General features: G+C 52.7%; 1 protein-coding gene across 3 annotated transcripts; it reads left to right on the top strand.

Moving 5' to 3' along the window:
• The first annotated feature begins 577 nt into the window (after nt 1-577).
• Nucleotides 578-25,151, top strand: RAB7B (RAB7B, member RAS oncogene family). 3 transcript variants are annotated; one of them, XM_004756451.3, is made up of 6 exons: nt 578-881; nt 8,223-8,291; nt 8,699-8,825; nt 9,528-9,743; nt 17,244-17,369; nt 18,500-19,604. In XM_004756451.3, the coding sequence occupies exons 2-6, from the start codon at nt 8,239-8,241 to the stop codon at nt 18,602-18,604; spliced, it is 627 nt and encodes a 208-aa protein (XP_004756508.1). In that variant the 5' UTR covers nt 578-881; nt 8,223-8,238; the 3' UTR covers nt 18,605-19,604. The 3 variants fall into 3 exon arrangements, with proteins under 3 accessions (XP_004756508.1, XP_044937045.1, XP_004756509.1); XM_004756452.3 differs by lacking the exon at nt 18,500-19,604 and adding an exon at nt 23,013-25,151 and having other exon boundaries at nt 588-881; XM_045081110.1 differs by lacking the exons at nt 17,244-17,369; nt 18,500-19,604 and adding an exon at nt 23,013-25,151 and having other exon boundaries at nt 580-881.
• The last annotated feature ends 217 nt before the right edge of the window (nt 25,152-25,368 follow it).

Here is a 25,368-nt window from a genome sequence, read left to right as displayed (position 1 = left end):
GCTCCAAGAATACCAAACTTGGCCGCGTGCTAACAGTGCTGAAAATTACTGCAGTCTCTTTAAGTACTTCAAGTGGAGAGGCACACCTTCATCAGAGAGCCCAGGGAAATGTCAGGACTTGCCTCCCCGACCTGAGGAGGACAGGGTGCTGTGTGCTGTGTGTGTGCATGTGTGTTTGCGCGCCCGCGTGTGTGTGCGCGCGCGCGGTGGCCTGGTGGTGCGATGCAGTGGACCGATGGCACTAGGGTGAGGACAGGCTTGAGGACCAGAACATCTCCCTGCCAGGCTCGTGGTGGGACTAAATCTGCTGCACATGGGAATCCAATCCTTCCACAAAGAAAAAGTCCCCTTCCTGGGGGGCTCCCAGCTGCCCCGGCAGAGGTTCCTAACCCAGCCGGAAGGTTTGCACGGCGCCCACAAACCTGTGTGTTTCCCGGCGGGCTCCGACCGGCACGCTCCCACACTGGAGCCTCCCATTCCCTGTTCCTCCCCCCCGCCCCACCCTCGGGGCCAGCATCCTGTAAACCCAATTCTCATGGGGCCCACCCCACCGAGGGAGCTCTGAAACCGGGCTTCCCATTCCACCCCACCCCCTCCACCCACGCAGCTGAGCTCACCCGGGGCGGCCTCTTTTGCAACTTTACCAAGTCTGTGCATGAGAGGGAGAGGAGGAAAACAGAAGGAAGTCGCTTGGCTTCAACAAGCCATTCTGATCCAAAGCCTTTTTCCTCTGAACCGGCCGAGATCTTTGCTCTAAGAGGAGACCCCCGGACTCAGAGAGAACGCCGCCTGCCCTCGGAGGCCGGATGCTAAGCAGCCACAGCTGTGAGCGCCCTGGAAGTTCTTTTCGGTTCTTCTGTCTGTCCCAGCAACCCCCAGAGGTACTGGGGTTTTGGGGTGGGGTTGGGGTGGAGGAGAGGCAAGGCACGCAAGGATGAGGCTTAGAATCTGGCAGCTGCAGGGCTTAGATCCAACCCAAAGACCCCCCACCCCACGCCAGAGGAACGTCTCCGGCTGGCAGCGAGCCCGGCAGCAAGGACTTCCCCGCCCAGCCCAGGGAGCTGGGGCCCGGCTCAGGGCTCTGCACGGGCCATCATTCTCAGCGGGAAGATACAGCTACTGGCTCAGTAGAGGAAGGCCAGCTAACGCCCTGGGTCGCCTTGCCACATCAACGGGGCACCTTCTTGGGTGGAACCTGCTGGCCAGTGGATCTCATCAGGGATCAAGGAACTCCTAGAGTAGGAAAGCATCCTTCTTGTTCTAAATCAAGACTGTGTCTCCCGGCACAGCTCTGCAGTGCTAAGTAAGCAATGAACAGAGTTGGACAGCTCTGAATTCTGGTCTCAGCTTGCCACTAATTCATTGCTCTTGACTCAGGAACCCACCAGACAGTGCGGGCATTTGTAAACTGCCAAGTGCCCTATAACTGCAAGGCATTATGCATTAATAAAAATAATTCGAGCTTGTCAGTCGATGCCCCATCACAGAAGTCCCATAGACATAGTGACTTGTCTGTAGCCTCAGATCTATACAGTGCTGATGCCCGGTAGACACATAGTACATGTGCTCGATGGATGGACGGATGGATGGATGGACGGATGGATGAATGGATGGAAATGAGTAAATGACTATTTATTGAAGATTCATTATTCCGGGCATGGGTCAGGCTCTATGGAGGGATAGAGAAGTGGGAGGCAGTGTCCTGTCCTCGGGGCACTGACAGCCTACTTAGCGAGACGGGACCAACACTTCAGGAACTTAAAGAACACTAGCAAGTACTGAGCCTCCTGAAACCAGGGCTATGAGTACGCTTCCTGGAGTGGAGTGGAGGGAGCAGGTCTAGACCTGCTGGGATTTAGGAAGGCAAAGCAGAGTCACGAGCCTTCCCTCAAAGCAATAAAGCTTTTCACTCCATAGATAGCTTCCTTTCAAATACAAACTTTATTCCCAGGATCCTAAATCCCATTATTTTTAAGGCGGCTATATTTATCGGTTTCCAAGATGTGGGAGCAGGGAGGGGAGGCAGTGAAGGTGCGGTAAGGCGGTAGGAACAAGGTGGGGAGACTGTCTGCTTCGGAATTCACATCTGCCCCTGCTCACTGGTCTCCTAGTCCGCAGAAATGACACCGCACCCAACACCAGCGACGCGGGAGATTGTAATTGGGTCCTGATGGGGGCCAGCTGGATAGGGAGAGAAGGGAAGTGTGGGGAGAGGAAAGCAGATCCAGGAGTTCTTGTAAGGCTGGCCCCGAGCCCCAGGGCTGTTGGGGCAGACGGGGGTGGGGTGGGCTTCAACCCACTCTTTCTTGCTCCCCAGGGACTGGGCTACAACCATAGCTTTGGCTGGTGGGCAACCAGGGCTCCAGGCTTAGAAGGGATGTCAGGCAAGAAGGGGAGAAGAGTTAATCACGTGCAGTAGAAAGTGAGTCTCTGCACACTCGGCTCTGGGCGGACCAGGGCTGGCTGGAGGCAGGGCTCTGCCTCCCAAGCCAGCTTTTCCCTGTTACTTAACAGAGGAAGGTGATGACTCAGCCTGAACTTTAAGAGGATGCCCAGCTTTGAAGCATCCGAGGCAGCTGAGGGAGTGGGAGGAGGCTCAAAAGGACAGCTGTTGCCAAACTCCGGCCAAGGGAAGAGCCCAGAGGACATGGGAAGGGACTTTGGCCACCATCTGAAATCTGCCCATGCCTCCTTCATGAGCCCAGCCAGTGTCTTCTGCCAACCTGCCTTCCCTTGCTAATGATACGGTCCTGGTCACCCTCCTGTTCCTGCTAGTTATCCTGAGTGCAAGGACCAGGCTATTGTAAAAAGCCAGCTCAGAAAATTCTGCCTTCTTAGGGTGGGGTAGGAGATCTGCAGTGGCAGGATACTTCCAGGGCAAATCTGTGGAAGGGGACTGGGGTGGGGGTAAGGGAGGGAGCTCAGAGTCAAGGCCAAGGTGAGTCACAAGGGTCTAAAGAAGAAAAGACTCAAGAAAGAGTCAAGGAGTAGACTTGAAACCTCAGAAGGTCTGGCATGTGGCAGAGGGAGGGAGCATGTTTGTGTGGCCCCAGGAGAAACCCACCACTGGTGGAGGGAAGGAGTTCTATGGGGCAGGTCTAGTTCTGTCTTACCATGATGCAGTCAAGATGGCTCAGACACTGGGCGGTGTTGGACTAGATCATCTCTGAGGTCCCTCCTCCAGTGTGCGGGGGCGGGATCCACACCGGTGGCTTGAAATCAGCCACGGCAGGAGTGTCTACACCATGGAAAGCGGCAGGTGCAACAATTTCCAGTCTCTGCCACCAACCGCCATCCCATACAGTTGTTGACCATTTATCTGGGTCTTCCCCAGTTGGGGGAGCCTGTGCTGCTCTAAGAAATGAGGCATGCCGCCCTGCAGGATAAGCCAAGGCCATGAACCACGTTCGTATTACGCAGGAGGGAACATACTCACCAAGGTCAAGCAATTCACCAAGGTCACGAATGTGTGGAGAACTTGGACTCCAAAACTCGTGATCAGTCCCTGCTACCAGGGATTTGTCTTTTCAGGAAGTCACATTCAGATGACGTTGGGCCATCCACCCATGTGCTCTTTTTAAAGAAATTGTAAGGTTTTGTATTTGATATTGTTTAATTACCGTAACAGCAGAACCTTATGTAGCAAATTTTAAAACAAGATGCACATAAAATAAAACAATAGCTCCCAGCTTCTCATCTGCCTTTCCCCAGCTCCTGTCAATCATTTAGATGGAGAGTATCTCTCCACAGCTTTCTGGGTATACAGGACAAGCAGAAATATAATACTAAACATATGGTCCACAGCGGGAGGTGGTTGTTTTTGTACAACTGAGATCATAGTATACAAAATGTTCGGGGATGTTCTTTTTAAATTGCTCTCATATTTTTCTACTTCATTACTTAACTCTTTTTAAAACGGCCTCATATTCCAAAGTCTGAATGGATCACGATTTATGTAGAGAATCGCTCATCGATGGACACTGGGTCACAGCAGTGTTCTCCAGTGTTCTCTCCAGTGTTCTCTTTGTACAAAGATATGTTTGCGCATAGGTGCATTTCTGCAGGATAGATTTCTAAAATTAGAATCTGGGATATGACATTTTGCCATTATCTAATTTCCCTCCAAAAAAGGCCGTGCTATTCAGTCTGTCCACAATATACAATAGCAAATCCTCTGTACATTTGCCTACACTAAATGTAATCGTCGGTATTTTTAAATTTGCCATTCTCTGGCAGGTTAAAAAAAAAGGTATTTTTCAATTTGTAGGTCTCTAAAAATCAGTAAGGTTGAGTATCCTTTCAAAGCTTACTACTTACCATTCACAAGCCTTTTGCCGGTTACCCATTCCTATGCCTTGCCCACTTTTATGTTGTGTATTACCTTTGATTACCTGTAGGGTGCTTCCCCAGTAGTACTACTGATTCTCTGTTACACACGTCTACTGTCTACCTCCCCTGCCCTCACCACCAGCTTCCCCGTCGTAAGCATCCCAGCTCCCCTGCCCCACATCAAACCCACACACCACCCAGCCTGTAGCCTCGCTAATGGGGCTCTGAGTGGCTGCTGTCCTAGGCTTGTGAAGACACTAGAACAAGCAGGTAGGCCTAAATTCAAATTCTACCTCCAAGTCCAGGCCCTACCACTTCCAGGCTGTGTTTTTAGAGAAAAACTACCTCCTGTCTATAAACATCTGTTTCTTTAGTGGTAAAATAGAGACTGGTTGTGTTAGTCCCACAGGTGCCTTCTGTGTGCTAACAAGAGTCATAAAAGAGCTAACATTTTTTGAACCTTTCATTTGGGCAGTACATGTATTATGATAATGTATTCTCTCATTTAACTTCTCCGCGAGATGCCTATTTGTATTTTTATATTCACAAAGTCCTCCATACAGTGCCGGGCAAACAGCGTATGGCGTGAGCACAGACGACTCCAAGATGGAGGCATGGCCCTGTCACAGCCTGCGAACCCATTGCCCCCCACGTCCTTGTGCTGAATCTTGACCCTAGTTTTCAGTCCTCACACAACAGCTCTCGTTCCGCAGACTGGTCCCCTCCAGTCCCATTTGGAACCTCTTGTCAATGTGGCTGCTTTTCTCTCCATCTCCTCCAACTCTGCTAGGGTTTGGTTGGGGCGCACCACACCCGAGCCCAGCACCCCAGATCCCATGCACGCAGATTCTATGGGTCCAGACTCAGGAGGTCAGGAAGCAGCATGGCAGAGGAGCCTTCTGTGGCCTTCAGTTCAAACCCTGGCTTGCGCTCCTACTACCTGGATGGCCTTGATGGGGTATGAGTGACTTGGCTTCTCTGAGTCTCAGGTACTCATCTCACAGGACTCTTGGAGGATTCCCCAGGCTCTGAGAGAACTCAGAGCAGCCCGTGCAGGGGTCTGCAGGCTCTCATTCCTTTGCCAGTTGTCCCTGCCTCCCTGTGGTTCTGACTCCCTTTCTACGGCACTGCATTATCTTTCGAAGCTAAGTTAGCATCTTGCACCAAAGCCTTTACGAAAGAGCTTACCATGGCTCCCACTCCCCTCCTGATATTGAAACTGATGCTTGGAGACATGCTACCTTTCAGCAGCTTCTGAGCCATTTCTCCCGTGGGTGGTTTCCCTGTGAGCAGTGATACCCATGATAAAAAGTCACCATGACTAATACCTGGAATGATCTTCCTCTGCCTGTCTGGAGCATAGGGAATGTTTGCTGAAGGAACAAAGGAATGAATGGACAGAACCTTGGCCTGATCCCCATGACCCCTCTTAAAACTTGCTGCTTCTCCCTGCTTTTTCCTATCTCCATGCCCTTCACCTTACCTTTCCCTGAAGCAAACCAACCAACTTGTCCATTCACCTATTCCCAGAGTTCTGATTACTTCACCCCTCCCTCTGAAATATCACCCCCTAACCACAAGTCTCAGGGCCCAGTTGGACTGCCAGCTTGTCTCCCTACCTGCAGATTCCCACAGAACTTTCTCTGTGCACCCGTTAGGATGTAAAACTACACCTTCTTTCTGGCACAACCACTCAGCCCTGTGCTTTCTCCCATAATGACTCCCTAGTGGGCAGGTCCTATTTGTTCCATGCTTGTGCTCCTCCCTGTATCTAGTGCAGGGCTTTGCAGCAGGGAACAGGGAGGTATTTCTGGAATGACTGTCATGGATCACCAGGACCTGTTGCCCGCCATGCCAACCCAGCCCTCCTGGGTTATGACAGAAGGTCCAGTGACACCAGCTCTGGCTCTTGGGACAAGCAGCTCTGAGCAGAGCCTCAAATCATTCTTGGGCTATGACATGCTCATGGAAGGACACGAGCAGCCCTCAGCCTCCACGGCTCATTGTTTTAGCTTTGCACTCACTAGGCACCCCAGGCAGGGCCCCTGTGGCCAATGAGTTATAGCTCCAGTAGATAAAGTATGTTTCAACCAGAAGGGACCTTGAGTCTTTGGGGCCCAACCTGTCCACTCTCCAGTTGGAGAGTCAAGACTCCAAAAGTGGAAGGAACTGGCCCAAAGCCCCTCAGTGGCAGAGTGAGAGAACAAGACCCAAGGTCCGAGGACATCTGCTGTAGAGCTTTTTCCCAGTACCAGGGGAAGCTCAAGCTCTTCTGACACCTTAGCCAGGACGAGTCAGATCAAGGTTTGCTCAGTACACCTACCGAGTACATCCAAGGACGGGAGACTCAGGAGCTGGGAATTCTGTTTGTGTAAGTGCGCCTGTAAGGGTAGAACCCAGAGAGCCAGCTAAGCAAACCCCTTGCAACAGTTTTGCTGTAGCTTGTTAAATAATAATAATAATAATAATGATAATACACGCATGCTAGAGAAAATGCACACACACAGGTGCATGTATTTCTCTTACAGGAATAATACCTGTTTGCCATGTTATTTTAAAAAAGGAACATACTAAAAAGCAAAGAGAACACATGTTAAACTGTGTAATTTCCTACCACCCAGAATTAACCACTTAAATTTGTTGTATATTTCTTTCTAGACCTTTCTCTATACAAGTGGGAACTTGTGTTCATAATAGTTGGGGTGGTATCATATATACAGTTCAGTGTCTTCTGTCTTTCATTTAGACCTTAGGAGGTTGAGCCTGGGTGGCTCAGTTGGTTGGGCATCTGCCTTCAGCTCAGGTCATGATCTCAGAGTCCTGGGATCAAACTCCACATCAGGCTCCCTGCTCAGCAGGGTTCTGCTTCTCACTCTGTCCCTCCCCCTGCTCTTGCTCTCTTTAATAAATAAATAAAATCTAAAAAAAAAAACAAAAACAAAAAAAAACTTTAGACCCTATGGTATAAGCGTTTTTCCACATTAATATAATATTCTCCAAAACTCCACATTAATGACTCATTGCATGCCATGATTTATTTGCTCACCTCCTCTTTTTTTTTTTTTTTTTTTAGATTTGTATTTATTTATTTGACAGATACAGCAAGAGAGGGGACACAAGCAGGGGGACTGGGAGAAGGAGCTCAATCCCAGGACTCCAGGATCATGACCTGAGCAGACACTTAAGGACTGAGCCACCCAGGCATCCTTTCCCACTTCCTTGTTGTTGAATGTTTATAAATAATACTGTGAAGAACATTCTTGAACAAGAATCTGTGCCCTCATCTCAGATTATTTCCTTAGGACAAATTCCTAGAAATGGAGGGCAGAAACATTTTTAGGGCTATCAATACTTGCTGCCAAGTAGCTTTCCAGAAACATGTACCAGTTACACCCCCTCCAGCTGCATTGGAGAAGAGCCTTTTGATTCTGGGATTGCAGCGACACCTCGGGCTGGGGGAGGGGCGCTCTCCCATCTAAAGCCTCCCGGGCAGTCCTGACAATAGACCCCTTGTCCTGCCCCCATCTCCTCTTCCCACACTGCCCTCCATCCCTGGCTCCGGGCTTGACTGTCCTTGAGGCCTCTGTTCAGTCCTGTCTGGTCGTCTTGGCGCTCCAGGCTGCCTCCAAGAGCAGGGTTGGTAAAGCTGAAGGGTAAGCCATGTGCCTGTCCTGTGGGACCACCACACTTACAGCCTCAGGGAGGCCCCAAGAGGAAGCTGGTGAGGGGGCGTAAGGATTGCTGATCATCCGTCTCTGTGGGCGAAGAACCCCACCTCACTGGGCCCAGAGCAGTGATCTGCACATCACGGAAGGGAAAACAGAGGCCAGCCCCAGCAGCATCGGCTGCGGGAGACTCTGACCAGCATGCAACTGACTTCTGTTTCCCTGCAGGCTCTGACATCCCTCCATGAATCCCCGGAAGAAGGTGGACCTGAAGCTCATCATCATCGGAGCCCTGGGGTAAGTCCAGATCGGCTCAGGGGATGGGGGTTGGGAAGCGGCCCCTACCCAAGGGCAGGGAGACCTCCTGAATAATTCCCACCTACCATGGGTCCCTCTCTGATTCAGAGTGGCACCAGGGAGGACATCCCACCCCCAGGAAGAGAGAGAGCTCAGATGAGCAAAAGAGCCTGAGAGCTGGGCTGCCTAGTTTCTGGTTTATGTGGATGAGTCCCGGCTTCTTGAGTCCATTCCTTAGTCTCCTACTTCTCACTGTGGTCACGGGACTGCAGGTGTTAGATATTCAGACTCTCGGAGAGATGGCAGCAGGAGGGGCATGGCAAGATCTGAGAATGGTGGGCTGTGTATGTGTGTGCGCGCGCACGCGTGCATGCATTGCTCACATGTGTCTGGGGGTTTGTCCTCAGTGTAGGAAAGACTTCCCTCCTCCACCAGTATGTGCACAAGACATTTTATGAGGACTACCAGACCACGCTGGGGGCCAGCATCCTCTCCAAGATTATCATCCTGGACGACACAACTTTGAAGCTGCAGGTGAGCAGCTCAGACTTTCCCTCTTCAGCATGCATGGCTGGCAGTCATCCCACATTCCTTAGCTAGCCACTCACGGAGCAGTGTGCACCAGGAGCTACAAAGGTCTGGAGCAGAGATCAGCAGACTTCAACTCAGGGGCTGAACGTGGTCCACTACCTGTTCTTAGTAAATTAAGTTTCACTGGAACACAGCGTGGCCGCTGTTTACTTACAGTCTATGGCTGCTTTCCCCGCTACAGCAGAACTGAGTAGTTGCAACACGCAGTGTGGTCTGCAAAGCCTACGATATTTACAACATGGCCCTTTAAGAAAAAAATTGCTGATCCCTGATCTGGGGGCAGGGGGTAGAAAAAGGACAAATCTAGGAGTTGGGAGGCCTCACTCCTAGTCTCAGGTCCTCTGGAAATCTTGGTAAGTGGCCTTGAGCAAGTCACTCCCAAGGTCCAAATCTGGCAGATGAGAATAACTGTGCTTGTCCTAATGAGCCAGGGGAAATGTGCGAGCTCAGACGATGGTGCAAAGATGCTGTGGTGTCCATGGGCGAGAGAGCGAAGATGCCCGTGTGTAGAAGGACCCCAAGTACCTGTGCCAGGGCTGTCTTGCCTCCGACCCAGAAAAGGAAACTTTGACATCATGTGGCCCTGTTGGGCCTACCTCCAGGCCCTCATCACGGCCTGATGGGGTGGCTGCTCTTTCCCTCCAGATCTGGGACACAGGCGGACAGGAGCGGTTTCGCTCCATGGTGTCCACATTCTACAAAGGCTCCGACGGCTGCATCCTGGCTTTCGATGTCACCGACCTAGAGTCCTTTGAAGCGCTGGATACCTGGCGGGGTGATGTTCTGGCCAAAACTATTCCAATGGAGCCCTCCTACCCCATGGTGGTACTGGGAAACAAGATTGATCTCGCAGACCGGCAGGTACTGTCCATACTTTCGGTCACCAAACATTGTGTGAGCACCTACTATGTGCCAGGCCCCCTGGTAGGTCCCACACATACCGAGCTGAATCAGACATAGTTCTTATCTCTAGAATCTCGCAGTCTAGCAGTGGATACAGAGACTCTAAAAGATGATTATGATAAATGCAATGATAGAGATAGACCTTGGATATTTGGGGACCCCAGTGAAAGGATCTACTCAAGCCTAGAATAGAGAAAGGGCATCTGAGAGAAGGTGGGTTCCAGGCTGAAAAAGTAGCCTGAGCAAAGGCAAGAAATAGCATGATGGGAGCTGAGAAGTGGAAGCAATTCTATCTAGAGACAGGGAATGGAAGAATTAAGACCTCAGAAGAAGGCAGGTGGAATTTGAATTAACTTGTAGAATAGTATTTCCACCCAGGGTCAGACAGGGGATTGCAGTTATATATTCTTGACTCTATAAATTTTCTGGGAAAGTTAGTAATACATATTTTTATTAGCATTCACGTATTCTGGATCATCTGGCTAACTATATGACAGCCTGTCTACTCCATAGCTATAGTGACCCCACTCATGTAGGTGTTTACCGCTGTAGTGGGATTGATTAGAGCTCTTTTCTTCTTGCATACTAATGAGATAACAATAGAGGTAGACTTAATTTGTAAAAGATGCTCTTGTGCCAGATGAAGCTTAAATGACCCTGAAAAGAGCCATTTGAACAAGGTTGTCTTGGTGTTTCAAATAGAGAAATGAGGGAATGAGCGGTCATCTTTGAGCTATATTTTCACAATGGTTCAAACAGAGAAAAGGATAGAACTGAGGCATCATTTGGAATGATGGGTGGATAGACAGACGAACAGATGGACAGGCTGGATGGATGGATAGATGGGTGGATGGATGGATAGATGGACCAACACGTGTATGGGTGGATCGATGGATGGATGGATGGATGGGTGGGTGGATGATGGTGCTTCCAACGAAGTTACCACTGTCATTAAGAAGAGTCTCCTGTTCAAAAAGAGTTTAAGGAACTTGTAGAACAACGAATTGGAGATGACAGTAGGATGTAGAATATATAAGAATAAAACTTCAAAGGAGATGTCTGTGCTGGGAATAGAAATCTAGGCAACATCGATTCTGTGGTCACTTCAGGTTGCAAATTTAGGGTCAGTTCTCTAATTGCAAACATCCGGTCTCAGGTAATAATCAAAGTCCTAACTTCATTGAAAGACCAGGTGTCTCCCTTTCTTTTTCCAGCTTGGGGCAGTTATAGGTGAGAACACTGTGGTCTAGGTGGGGGAGATGGTCCTTTACATCTCATTGCCAATTGTATGTGTCCATGCTTCCTCCCCCTCCCCCAGATAATTCTGGCTTCAGACGCTGTCAGAAACCAAGCAAGAGGGATGGGGCGCCTGGGTGGCTCAGTGGGTTAGAGCCTCTGCCTTCGGCTCAGGTCATGACCCCAGGGCCCTGGAATTGAGTCCCCCATTGGGCTCTCTGCTCAGAGAGGAGCCTGCTTCCTCCTCTCTCTCTGCCTGCCTCTCTGCCTGCTTGTGATCTCTGTCTGTCAAATAAATAAAATCTTTAAAAAATTAAAAAAAGAAGCAAGAGGGAGAAGGCAGGAGATCAGGAAAATCCTGGTTTGATGGGTACTATCATGAGATACTTTCTACTTTCTGGTCCTAATAGGTGTTTCAAGTTCTCTCTTCCACAGGTTATCTTTGGGTCCTTAAGCAGCCTCCACGGGAAGCATTTATTGCCCCTCCCATGACCAGGATCATGCATTCCCCCCCCACCCCCCATCTCCTGAGTTTCCATCCTCCAAACAGCTGGGGGCACCAGATCCTGCAGGCAGTGCTGCTGAGGGAATTTATAACAGCTCCAGGCTGGCGCTTGCTGTGGAGTCACCACCCCACCCCCACCCCTGTCTGCTTCATGAGGCCTGCCCTCGAGCTCTGGCTCCCTCATGGGGGGGGGGGGGGGGGGGGGGGGGGGATTCATTCTCCTGGCAGTCTGTTCTCTCTCTGCCCTGTCACCTTTTGCCTTAAACCCCTCAGGGGCATGTCAGGCACCTGTCCACTGTACCCACCAAACTGCAGGGGTCGGATGCTGGGCTTTTCAGGGGGCCTCCTTGTAGCCTCCTTCCGGCAGAGGCCAGGCTTTACCCTGTTCTCTTTTGCAGGAGGGGAAGGTGTATACCCACAACACAGCTATTTCCAAAGAAATCCTTTTCAATCCTTTCCTATCCATGCTGTGGGTCTTAGAGTCATCTAGCAATTGCTTGGTCATGAACTTTCGGAAATGGGCAAGCTCCTGGGACGGTCTGTCCCCCAACCTGCTTTCTATCTGACATCCACCAAAGTGTAGCACCTCTGCCGGACCTCCCATTTTAACATCCTGCTTCATGAGCCTGCAGGTCAGAGTGGGAAGTTGAAGGATTTCAGGCCTGAGAGTCTGATTTTTTTTTCTCAGTGAAATCAGAGGCACCAGCTTCTATTGAGCAGGAGGAGGAAGGGAGCCAAGTAGAAGTCTTCAGGAATCACGGTGAAGCTTTGCCAGTTACCCTGGAGAGAAGTCAAAGTCAAGGATAAGAAGGGGTGACACTAGAGGCTCAGGTGACGGAGACCAGGAGTTAGAGCTGGCATCTACATGGGTTTTTCTCCAGTAGCCACGTGCGGGTTGAGAGCCAGGAACGAGGGACCGAGGACTGAGGTGTTTCCAGACAGGAGTGGCTGAAGGGTAGCGATGTGGGGGCATGGACAGCCACCAAGGGAAGAAGAGAGCCGAGGAGAGGTTTGAAGGAGCCGGCAGCTGCGGTGTCCACGGCGGAAGGGCAGGGCAGAAGGGGGGGGGGGTGGGAGGAGATTGAAGGGAAGGAGACTGTGTCGCAGAAGGGGAGTCCAGATTCAACACTTGACAGAGGTCCCCTGAGTCAAGACCTGGGAAGAGGAGGCTGAGCTGGAGAGAAGATTCAGTCTGTGTTCCGCTGGAGGGGCAGGGACGGCGAGGCTGCCCTGGGAGGCGCAGGCGACGGGGGTCAGGATGGCAACAAGCAGGCTAGAAAGAACAGGTGATGACTCCGAGGGGTGGACGGGTGTCTGTCCAAGCCTCACGGGCATGGGAGATGTCTTCGCTCTGCAGAGAGGAAAGATAGAGACTTGAAAGAAGCAGAGAGGACCCAGGCAAGCCCATCCCCCCTCTCTGGGGTCTCTAATGAGCATCATTTGGAGATAACCCCCCACTGGTGAGGGTGACACGCCAATCAGAGACTCCAGGGAAAAGCCGGGGCTCAGCCAAGGTGGAGAAGTGAGAGAGGACCCTGGAGGAGGGCGGGCGAGGGGAGTCGGTCTGTCCACGGGCAAGCCCTGGGGAGCGCATCTGTGGAGGGAGGCAGAGGCTGGAGGTGGGGAAGCACTGGGCAATAATGAAATGTGAGCAGAGAAGTGGAGAGTCAGTGAGGAGAGGGAGGCTGGGAAGCCGCTGCCCCTCGGTGTCCTTGTTCTGCTCCTGCTTAGCAGAGGGTTTGGGGACAGAAAAGGCCAGCTGAGATAATGCTCTGCGCTCTCACTTGCGCAGGGCTGAGTGGCTAAGAGCCAGGGGCCCCCTGCAGAAGTGCCTTCCCTGGGCTCAAATCCAGGGGACAGGGAGCTCAGACACAGACCTCAGGAGCTGGCCTGGGGCTTGAAGGAAGTGGCACCATAAGGCACATGAGGGTCATAATACACCAAAGTCGCTGTCAGCCTCCCTCTTACTTCCTCCAACCGATGGACTGGAAAAACTGAGTTTTTCCCACTTAATAAAAAGGAAGTAAATGTTTAAAACTGTATTGCTAGGTTTAGGATGAGGAAAAAGTTCTGGAGACCCATCCATTCCTACCCACAACACGAATGTGCTCAATGCCACCGAACTGCACCCTAAAATATAGTTAAAATGGTAAATTTTATGTTTATGAAGATGCTGTGTATGTTACCACAATAAAACACATATGTGTTATATATGTATGTATCATATATACATATATTTACCACCAGAATGATTTTAGAGAGATTTGTTGACTTAAAAAAACAAAACAAAACCCTATTCCTGCTATAGAAGGTCATAGTGGGAAAATACCAGTTTGGTAGAAAGAACAGCTCCACTAGAACCCATCCTTACAAGGAATTTATTCACTAGAATGTAAATTCTTTGCTCTGTGCCCAGGTAGGCAATTTCTGACTCATCACCAACATGGGAATTCTATTTTCTGAAAATATTCTCTCTTATTTTTGCTAGTGGTTTGAGATGTATCTGACACACTGTTAGCATTTATACAGTTGGTTGTTTAAAATGTATACTAGGGGTGCCTGGGTGGCTCAGTCGTTAAGCATCTGCCTTCGGCTCAGGTCATAATCCTGGGGTCCTGGGATCGAGTCCAGCATCGGGCTCCCTGGTCAGTGGCAAGCCTGCTTCTCCCTCTCCCACTCGCCCTGCTTGTGTTCCCTCTCTATCAAATAAATAAATAAAATATTTAATAAAATAATGCATACGAGATGGAAAGGCATCATACATAAAATTATGCAGATTGAGCTAGATTTATCAAACATTTGCTCTCTGACAAACAAGACTGTAGCAGAAGAAAAATGTTAATAGTATATATTGTCAGCCAAAAGCAAAGTTAACCAAAGTAATGCTTTCAAAAATTTCCTATTTCCCAAGTCCCCAAGCAGCACACCCTGAATTGATTTCCACAGTCCGAGCCTAGAGTATAAAGATCTGTCATTTTATAAATAAAAGACAAGATGATTGAAACAATCATGAAACCACAGCAAGAGCTGGAAGCCAGTAGTGAAAGGCGCGTCTGGGAGGCTTAGTTCCCAGGCCGGCTCACTGAGTTTGAGAAGGGAAGGGGAAGGGACCTTTTTAAAGGTTTTTTGTTTTTGTTGTTTTGTCTTTGTTTTTTTGAGAAAGAGAGGGAGCATGAGTGTTTTGTTTTTGTTGTTTTGTCTTTGTTTTTTTGAGAAAGAGAGGGAGCATGAGTGAGTGAGAGGCAGAGGAAGCAGCAGGCTCCCTGCTGAGCAGACAGCCCAGTGTGGGGCTCGATCCCAGGACCCTGAGGTCATGACTTGAGCCAAACCCAGGCGCCCCAAGAAGGTTAATTTATGACATAATCTCAGCTGATGTTTTGGAGCGTGTATTTAACTATTCAGTATCAACCCAACAGAGTAAGATCAGGGGTGCTTAAGATAAAACGCCTGTTAGAACCAGGCAGGAGACAGGCCCTGTCACTGTCACTGCCCAGCCCGGTGTCCAGCGGTGGGAGAGGGGAGGGAGCCGAGCCAGGTGGGTTGCCGCTGCAGGCGTCCGGGCTCTGTGGTGGTTGCTGGGCCTGTGGGCACTCATCCCACTTCTGCGTCTGTGCCATGAAATACAAGAGATGTCCCTGTATCCTGGAGAAGCGGAGGCCTTGACTTGTTTTCACTTGACTTCCGTTTTTACTGCATCTGCCTCCTGTGTATCAGTGTTGAGTCTCGTCAAATGCTCATCACCTGGGGTGGGGCAGAGGGTTGGGCGGGGGCGCAGAGGGGCTGGACAGAAAGAAGGAAAGCAGGAAGGCACTGGAAGGAGTGTCGGTCCCGTCCTCGTCGCTGGAGGACTTGACAAGGCAGGAAGCCCTTTGCGTTACTAAGGAGCCATCCAGGTACAGTGAGGAGCTCCTCAGGCCTATTTATTTGTGGTTACCGGTGAGGACACTACAAATCACCAGGCACCCTTGACCCTTCCTCCAAAGAGTGCAGAATGAACTCCTGAACTGTGAGCCTTCGTGGTTGCTCACCAGGACTTGGGCATCCGTGCTCCGTGGAAGGAAGCAGTCCGGGCCAGTTCTGGGGCCCTCCCCAGAAAGGCAGGAGGGTCCCAGAGATCAGACGCCAAGACCAAGGCCTAGGCATGGGGCGTGGAGGTGTCTGCTAGCACCCCAAAGGACAGGCTGCTTGGCTGACCCCAGGCTTTGCACCCCTCCCACCGCCAGGCGATGCTGGTGTCAGCAGAGGCCCTGGGAGGGACAGCTGGGAGCCCCCGGTGCTGCCGTCACACCCGAGACCCAGGGAAGCAAGAACCAAAGAGACAAGGGACAAGGATCCTTCCTTTATTTAATCCCAGTGAGACAGTCATTGCCAGGACATGCAGGGGTGAGGGAGGCCGTCTCTGATTTCCCCCCAGCTGCGCTGTCTTCTGGGAGAGAGGCAGAATGTCCTTTCTCCATGTTAACCCTGCCCCCTTAAGTAAAATGAAATCATGGTTTCAAAGTACCAAGCACAGCAAATGTTCGCTCTATGGCCATTTCCTCCTCCCGGAAATAATTCGGTGTTAAACTGAATGGCTCCAATTGTCTTTGGAAGGAACTCGCAGGGCTGCCGGGTGCTTTCCAACATGCTCAAACCCTGATGGGCCTTTTGCAGTCAGGGAGAGATGTACTCATTCCACCCGCATTGAGTGGCCCATGGTGCCAGGTCAGTAGCTGAAAAGACCTTGAACCGGAGCTCCAGGAGCCAGTGGTCTAGCGGGGGAGGCAGGAGGGGCACGGTCCTCATGCGGTGCCCTACAGAGGGCGGCCCTGATGTCACTGGAGCCCTGAGCTGGGCTGCCTTCCTGCTTTGCCTTCTTAGCTGTGTGACCTGAGGCAAGTTGCTAAACCCCTCTGAGCCTCTTGTTCTTATCTATAAAGTGGAGCTGATAAAACCCATCTCACAAGGTCACGGGCAAGACTGAATGAATTAATAGGACAAGACATCCAGCCCATGGAAGCGGCTTACCCACTGTTCCTAGGACTCCACCCTGGGGAAGGAGGGTTAGCAAGGACCCGAGTCTGTCCTCAGCAGCAGACCTCTTGGGCACAGGCCCTAGTCAGCCAGCTCCGGGGATGGAAGTCCTCCATCCCGGCTGGTGTCTGCAGTGTTCATCTCCTTTTGAAGCGACAGGAGGAGGAGCCAACGGCAGGAAGAGGTGCCTAGTGTGAACCTTAGGAAGGTAATATAGTACAGTGAGCGCTAATTCTCTTCCAGGTCTGTGCTCAAGTCCTGCTCAACCCTATACACTCTGAGCACGGACCTCAGTTTCCCCATTTGGAAAATGGAGCTAACAGTAACCACCTCATAGATCTATGTTAAGAAAGAATGTATGTAGGAGCACCTGGGCGGCTCAATGGGTTAAGTGGCTGCCTTTAGCTCGGGTCATGATCCCAGGGTCCTGGGATCGAGCCCCACATCGGGCTCTCTGCTCAGCGGGGAGCTTGCTTCTCTCTCTCCCTCTGCAGCATTCCCTGCTTGTTCTCTCTCTCTCTCTCTCTTCCCTCCCCCATCTGTTTGTTTGTTTGTTTTTAAGGAGTGCATGTCAAGTTTCGGAAACATGGAAGATTCTTGATAAATGGGAGCAGAGGTGCGGATATGGTGACGGGCAATATGACGACGGTGGGGATGGTGGCGGTGATGATACAGGGTCAGTGATCACGTCTTCCCTCATTCAGGTGCCCCAGGAGGTAGCCCAAGGCTGGTGTAAAGAGAAGGATATCCCCTACTTTGAAGTCAGTGCCAAGAATGACATCAATGTGGTGCAAGCCTTCGAGATGCTGGCCAGCCGGGCTCTGTCCAGGGTGAGTGGCTGTGGGGACTGTACCTCTAGGACCGGCCCCCAAGGATGAGGAACTTGGGAGCTTCCAGAGAATACACTGGGTGCATGTAGGACCACGGGTAGGACAGGCTTGCTCGTCGTCCTAATGAGTTACACAATGGGCTCAGCCGTACCCTGATTCTGAGCCCCAGAAGGCCAGAAGTATGAGGCTTCCTTGGGGGAAGGGCTGGTGCTCCTCTGTCTGGCAGAGTATCATCTATGCAGTTTCTGAAACAGACAGTTCTGCCCCTCACCTCTGGACATGCTCATGCAGTAGGGTTTGCGAACAATGATCTAGCTCAATCCGGGCTGGTGGGAAAGAAGCCCCACAGGCCCAAGCATCTGTCCAAGGGGAGATCAAGTCTGCCACAGTTGCTGACATGCTCCAGTCAAACAGCCAGGTAGCTGTGGCCCCCGTGTTGAGTGTGTCATCTGTGCAGGGCAGTGCGCAAGGCTCGGGGCCCCTTGCTCTCTGGAGGCAGTCCGATAGGCCCACGCATGGTCACAGTACAGGTGTGTGCTGGGGAAGGATTTAGTGGGGGGCCCCTGAGAAGCGGCGCGCACCCCAGCTATGGGGGGCGGGGAGGGCGGGACGATCAGGGAAGACAGGAGCAGGGTTTTCATCCCCTTCGGATACGGAGTCTGGAAACTCAGAGGAGGGTTCCTGAGTGATCAGCACAGGGCACGGATCAGCTTGCCTCATCAGCCTGCCACATGTAATCAGGGTGGGCTTCTCAGAAGAAGGGAGAGGCTCATGGCAGCAATGATTTTGAATTGAGGAAAAGAGCATGAGAGATGGAGGGTTTCCCCTCCATGCAGGTGCCTGCTGATGTCGTGGGTGACCAGGTGCCAGGCCCCGAGGCCCTGCCTGGGGGCATCGCAGCAACCCCCTCCTAGCGGCCGCCCACCCGGAGAGACACCCCGTGTGTGCCCCCCAGACATCTCCAAGCCTTCATCCTGGGGTTTGCCCCCACAGGCTGTCTTTGTGCTTCCCCTCAGCCCCCAGCTCCTGCTGCCTTGTGTTAAAGGGAAGCTGGGGGCGTCTGTCTCTAGCGCATGATCGAGAGGTGTGGTTTTATGACACAGTCCGCAACGTTGGCTCTTAACCCACAGCTGTGCCTGCTCATGCCGTTCCGCTGGAAAGCGGAGGAATGTTGTCTGACCCTGTATGGCGCTCTGATTCTCCGCAAACACTGTGCAATGGTTGCCAAATGCTGAGTCACGGGGAAGCACCATCTGCCCACAGCCCGTGTCTGTGTATGGCCGGCATCCGCCCTTTCTGAAGAAGGAGTGTCCTTTATTCTTAAAGTTACATCTTTCTTGCTGTGTCCACTTTATGAAGTTCTCTACTGATGGTGGTGGTGGTGGTGGTGGTGTGTTAATATCCTACCTGGTAAGAGAATAGCATAGCAAGCCCAGGTCAGTCCCTCATGTCGATGGTGGAAACTTACCAATGAGAAGTCTGGAAGTCACAAATACGGTGTCCACAGCAGGCTGACCTACATTCGAATCCCGCTCTGGTGCTTCCAAGTGGACCCCTGGGCAAGACATGGGACTCTCTGGGCCTCAGTTTCCTCATCTGTAAAATGGAAATAATGCAATCCCAGAAACATTGATTGAGTTCTCAGGCTAGGGCTGGAGCTAGGGACCTCAGGGGCTCTAAGGTCAGGTAGGGGAGTAAGATGTTCACAGACAGGCTGTCGTGGAGCTACGTGCCCCAGAGGGAGCAGGGTCAAGGCACAGAGATGACTCAGTGCAGGCTGGCTGGTGGCAAGGCGGGGTGAGGATGCTGTCTACAAAAGGGGCATGTGACCTGGGTGTTGAAAGACAATATGCAGTTTGCTGGTGGACACGGGGGGCGGGGGAGCGCAGGAGACGGACGGAGAGAAGGGCATGGCCAGAGGCCCAGGGACCAACCCACAGGGCTCACGTGAGGAACCAACTGTGGGTCGGTCTGTAGAAGGAAACATGGCATGAAGGGAAGCAGGGGTGTGGTGCAAGCAAGGAAGATCCCCAAGGTCAACAGCAAGGATCATGAGGTCCTGGAGAGCCCCAATAGGGACTTGAAATTCACGCTGCGGGTGCGGGCTCTCCAGACTGCACCACTGGACCCGAGGCATGTGGGGGCTCACCCAGCACCTTGACACCCCACCATGCGTGTCCTTTACTCAGAAACTGGAAGGAGAAATATTTTCACATTAAAATGAAACAAACATAATTACTAGAGCGTAGAATCTAAAATTCACGTGGATGTTTAAAGCGAAACTGGAGATTGCACATTTCTAGTTTAAGGTCAAACATGTTTTCAAAGACATTTTCTACCAAGGGCTTTTCTCTCCTTCCCAGGGAGGTGGTGGAGGGAGTGAGGGAGATATGAGGGGTGGACGGGGAGGAAAGCCCCAGGCTGGGGCTCCGAAGCCCAGTGCATCTGATGTTAAGTCCAGACTCTACCTCTTAACTGTGTGTCCTAAAACAAGTCATGCAGCCTCCATCAGCCACCACTTCTGTCTCTTTGAAGTAAAAATAATAATATCTTCCTACTGGAGTTATTGCAAGGGCCGAAGAAAGCAATTCATCGTAGAGAGACGGCACTGAACAGAAGGTAGCTGTTTTAACACAGGAGCTCTGCATAAGGGTTTCCGCCAGGGGAGCTCCCTGCTTCGTGGAGGGCGGGCCCCAGGGGCAGATGAGAAGGTACTGCAACAGTCCAGGCATGACAGAATGGAGGTGGCAGGACTGGGTGGATTCAGCAGACTTCGGAGGGAGAGCCTCAGCGGTTGATGATGGATGTAGGAGAGAAGGAACCAGTAGCTGTTTAAAGTCGATGACCAGGTTCCCAGCTTGGCAATCGGAGGCAGGATTAAGTACAATGCTAGGGATCAAGCTAGAGAAGAGAGGGGAGAACACAAGCATCTAGAGGAGGGAATGCTGCGGTCCACTGGGGCACATGACACACTCGTGGTCCCTCAGAACATCGGAGTTCTGCAGCAAACTCTGGTTGGAAAGTGATTTGTGAGTTCAACACCAGAATAGATCCGTGGCTAACATTTTGAAAGGAAAGGTGGTAAGTACTTCAGTATCCTGATCTGGCCACTTTCAAGGATGGGGCTACTTAGCTATTCCAAAATACTAAGAATGCCCTCATGATCCAAGAAGGGACACCACCTGCTTCAAGGGTTCTGGGATGATGAGAGGTTGCTCTTACCAACTTGGCACACTCTCTGGGCTGAGAGCGGTCAGGCCTGGCCCCCGTGGGCGTGACCTGCAGCCTGGAGGCCCAGTTCCTTCTAAGCTAACAGGAAAAAGACACAATCGCCAAGTCCAGGAGGGAAGCAGGCTGGCTGGTGAGCAAGTAAGCTTGGTGAAGGGGCAGGACCTTTCTGAGGTCCCCCAGAGGCAGGATCTAAAGGCAGGGCCATAGCGGTGACCAGGCTTGCGAGGACAGATGCCACAGTCAGTCACAGCGCTTGGGCCCACAGGTGCGTGCGTGAGGATGGTACTGTGTGACTTTCCAGTTAGACGCACACATTGCCAGGGGCACGGAAATGATGTCAGAAATGGGAAGGACTCTGGTGACACGGACCCGAGGAGGTGTGACTATTAGTGGGTGAAGATGGCTGGTGTGAAGACCTCAGGTTTTGCCAGTGTAATGAATGAGGAGGTTTCTCGCACCTTCCAGAGGCAATGATCTGTTTGACTCTAGAATAAAATGCAGAAGAGCCAGAAAGCTTGGCTGCAGCGCCCCCGGGTGCACCCAGTCTCTTTCCCCAGAGGTTAGCATTGTGGACAGTGGCACAGGCTTCTGGTCACGAGGGGCTCTGGGGTCCCATCGGGGCCTTGCATGGACGTGAGGGTGGGGCACACTTGGGGGGATGAACCAGCAGGCCCTGCCACCTGGGCCCGAAGATCCGGTTAGGAAAGTTCCAGATCCCAGCCAAGGTCTCGGGCTTTCATGATGAGGGAGGGACCCAGAAAACAGCAGACAATAGGAGAATCCTTCTGAAACCTTCCTCTCAGCGAGAGCCGGATCTCTCGGTGTAATGAGGGCCTTAGTCAGGGACACTGTGCTCTTCCTTGGCCATCGCAGGGAGGTTCGGAAATGTCAGGATGGTCACATTTCGTTCTGTGGCGTGAGGGGACCCTGCACCCAGCAGAAAGGGCCAGCGGGAGGACTGGACACATGGGGAGCTGCCCAGGCCGGAGCCCGCACGCCAGGCTGCACGGTGCTGGCGAGAAGGAGCCACCCAGCCCCATTTACTCTTCTCAGACACCTTGGGTGGGGTTCTGTTCTCTCAGGGAAGCCCTAGGATGGCCCTGGGTCAAGTGTGGCATCCACCCCGGCCAGGGGGAGACTGATCTGGGGTGTGGAGACATCTCCAGAGTGATGGACCCCTTGCAGAGCAAACACAGCCCCTCACCCCCGGCACTAATCCTTCCTGTTAAAATTATTATTGTTATTATTACATTATATACATTCTAATAATTCTAAATATTAATCTGTCCAGGGATACCCAGGCTGACGAAGGCCCCGTAAGACCCTCCGTGGGAGAGCTGAGGGACAAGGGCTCTCAAGAAACAAACTATGTGGAAAAGGGCCGGGTCCCGGCTCTGCACGTCAGGCTAAATGACCTCGCTGTCCGGGGGTGGCAGGGAGTCCTGGGGCCTCAGGGGACCATCTTCTGTGTCTCAGGGCGCAGTAGGGGAGCCCTGACACCACATCCTGGGACCCAGGGCCGCAGCGTTAAGGGCTGTGACATTCACCGGGAGTGACGGGGGTGCTTGGGTCCACGCCAAGGCAGCAAGAGGCCCTCGCCGACTCGCACACTCACACACGCAGTACCAGTGGCACGGGCTCGGACGCCTAAGCCTGCTGACTGGTGAGAGCCGGGCAGAGTAAAGAGGTGGGGTCCCCGGAAGTAGAGACCCTTTCGCCCTTGAATTCATCTCCTGGAGGAAGGGTCCCCTTACCCATGCCGCCCTCACCCAGAGCCAAGCAGGGTGGGTCCTGGGAGAGAAGCGGCCCCCCTGGGTGGGGAGAGGCTTTCTCTGGACATTGCTGGGACCCAAGGGTTTGGGAAGGTGGGCGGAGAAGCAAACAGGCCCCTCAGAAATGCTGAGTCTGTTTCAGGGGGGACAGAGGCCATGGGAAGGGCCGAGGACTGACGGGGGCCCTCCAGGTGCCCTGGCGGCGGTGGGGGAGGCTGGGAGGCAGACGTGGTGGGTGTTTGTGAGGAGAGGTCTCCAGCAGAAAGGAGTGGGTTGTCATGTCTGCCTGAGGTCCGATGTCACCTCGGTTTCTCCCTCTGGAGAATGGCGAGTTGTGGGACCTCGTTGGAGGTCAGGAGACTTATGCCGTCCACCTGCTCTGGGCTCCGGGGAAGAAGCTGGAGGAGGGGAGGAAAGAAGCAGGTGGGGAAGATCAGTGCCTGCCCCCCCCACCCCCCTGCAACCCCCATCCCCCACCCCCCATCCCCCCACCCCCCACCCCCGCTCCACCAGGACCTCTGCTTCCTCCCAAAGCATTAGGGAAGGAATAAAAAGCCCAACCACCAGCAGCCAGACCGAAGGTAGGTGAGGTGCTTTACCTCTCAGGATGTGAGCTCTGGCTTCTCTTTTCCCTCCCCAGTATCGCAGCATCTTAGAGAACTACCTCACAGACTCCATCAAGCTCTCACCAGAAGACCAGTCCAGGAGTAGATGTTGCTGATCGTTCAGACTCCCACCCTGGTGCTCAGACGAAGCCTGCTTGGGACCTGGGCATCCCGGCCCCCGCCAGCCGCCCCCCGCCCCCCCGCCGCACCTGCCCGAGCCCAGCCCCAGCAACCCAGGCTCTGCGGCTGGAGCCCCCAATCCCCTCGCATCTGTGCCGGGCCCAGATCAGAGTGCAGCCCCCACCTCGGGCTGAGTGCAGTGAGGACACAGCTGGGCCCTCAAGGGCCCCCATGGAACCCAGAATGTCACAGCCCAATCTGGACCCCGGAGGAGTCACCGATCCCTCGCTGGCTCCAGCCTTCCTGCTTCCCGCCCTCCCCAACACAGTCGTGCTGCAGAAGACGCAGCTCTGCGGGCAGATGGGCCGTGGTCTCCGGAGTCCTGTTCTACGCTCTTGTGAGCTGGCCTTCTTCGTCCAGGCCACCACACACCCGCAAAACCACAGGACAGCTTGGGATCAGGCCTCAGCTCAGGGTCCCTTGGTGACCAGGCCAGGAGAGAGGGCCTGCTTCAACCCTTGGTGGCCATGGTCCAGGCCTGGAACATCGCTCTGTCCCCCCCAGGGTATGGAGCCCAGGAAAATGCACCAAGGATTGGCTCATTCCTCTCTGCCGGAAGCTCAGACGACTCCTATAAATCTCTCTCAGCCTCGGCTTGCTGGTTGGCCCAGTGGGAGTGGTGTGTTTCCCGCCCACCTCAGGGTGTGCTTTCGAGGACCTGAAGGTCAGCTTAAATCTCAGTTGCTCTCGTTGGTACACATTTATTTATTCCTTCAGTGAGTATCATTGAGTATCTCTGAGGTACAATGCACGGAGGTCCAGTGACAAATGAAACCGACAGGGACCCTGCTCTCTGGAAGCCCACGTTCTGATAAGGGAGAGAAGTCACAGGCACAGAATTGAAACCTATTCTCAAATAGTAGATACGCGCTTGAACAAAGCATACAAGGAAATGGGGTAGAAAGAAACAGGAATGGCAGTTGGTGCTGTTTCAGACAAAATGGTCCAGGAAGGCTTCCCTGAGGAGGCATCATTTGGCATAAGGACTAGAGAATGCACAGGAGACTGGCACTGGAGATCTAGACAAAGAGCATTTTAGGGAGAGGAGGTAGCAAGAGCCAAGGCCCTGAGGTGAGGACAGGCTTGCTGTGGTCCAGCAACAGTGCAAGGACAGTCATTTACCTGAAGACTCAAAGCTGCTGCTGTCCCAGAGACAAGCAAAGGGGACCCCACACCCCCACAGCGGCTCCTTGAGCCGCCACTGATTGGCCACCAGAGGGCAGCCGTGCTCCTTGCAGGCTGAGTGGCCGGTGGCCACTGCCTGACACTTGAAGCAAGGGCTTTTCTCTCCGTGCCAGTCCTCAAAGCTGGTCCTCAGGCTGTGGGCATGTTTAACCCGTGAGATCTGAGGGGTAGGAGAATCCCAGTTTCCTCCACCTGGCAAGAAATGGGCAGAAACTGAAACATGAATGATTCCGGCCAGAAATCCACATCAGTGACCCCTACTAGGATGAGGGTTCTGGAAAACTCGCGTAGACTTCCTATCTCTGCAGACTCTCTGGCAACAGAGAGTACAGGCAGGGCCCAGCTGACAGGGGTGGCCGAGATGACCATTCGGAGGCTCCCAGGCCACATGACTGCCCGCCACGGAGGTCTCCTATCTGCACCAACGTACCCTGCCCTCAGCTCCGAGCAGAGCTGGCGTGGGAGCACAGGACTTCGGATGCCCTCTGACTCCGACGATACTCCCGGAAGTAGGGAGTCCTAGGGGGAAGGGGTCAGCAGGAGAGTCTGGGGAGCCTTGTCTCCCCACCCAGCTGTGGGATAAGGACTGGCTCATCCTGGGCAGCGGCATGTGTCTGGGAGTAAGGCACTGTCTGTGTGGTCTGCAGGTCACGCGGGAGTGGTCTGCAGGTCACGCGGGCTTCCTGGGAGTCCCCCAGACTGTGGCTTGGACATATGGTGTTTGGGTATGTATCTACAGCAGCTCGTGCAATGGGCGTATGAACTGTTGCAAACTGTGCGCCACAATAATAAATGTGTACTTTATTGTTCTTCTTTTTGGCATTTTATTAAGTTTCAAAAACAACACCTGGGTGGCTTAGTCGGTAAAGCGTCTGCCTTCCGCTCAGGTCATGATCCCAGGGTCCTGGGATGGAGCCCTGAATCAGCTCCCTGCTCAGGGGGGAGCCTGCTTCTCCCTCTCCCTCTGCTGTTACCCCTGCTTATGCTCTCTCTCTCTCTCTCTCTCTCAAATAAAGTTTTTTTTTT

Source organism: Mustela putorius, unplaced genomic scaffold, assembly GCF_011764305.1.
Source record: "Mustela putorius furo isolate JIRA1106 unplaced genomic scaffold, ASM1176430v1.1 tig00000508_pilon_pilon_pilon, whole genome shotgun sequence".
In the NCBI taxonomy this organism is placed as follows: Eukaryota; Metazoa; Chordata; class Mammalia; order Carnivora; family Mustelidae; genus Mustela; species Mustela putorius.
The sequence above is the reverse complement of the archived record's forward strand: the minus strand, read 5'-3'. Positions and strand labels throughout refer to the sequence as shown.

Coding starts and splice junctions, on each gene's coding strand:
- RAB7B (XM_004756451.3), top strand. CDS start 8,239: ATGAATCCCCGGAAGAAGGTGGACCTGAAGCTCATCATCATCGGAGCC. Junction 8,292..8,698: donor ATCATCATCGGAGCCCTGGG/GTAAGTCCAGAT, acceptor GTTTGTCCTCAG/TGTAGGAAAGACTTCCCTCC. Junction 8,826..9,527: donor ACACAACTTTGAAGCTGCAG/GTGAGCAGCTCA, acceptor CTTTCCCTCCAG/ATCTGGGACACAGGCGGACA.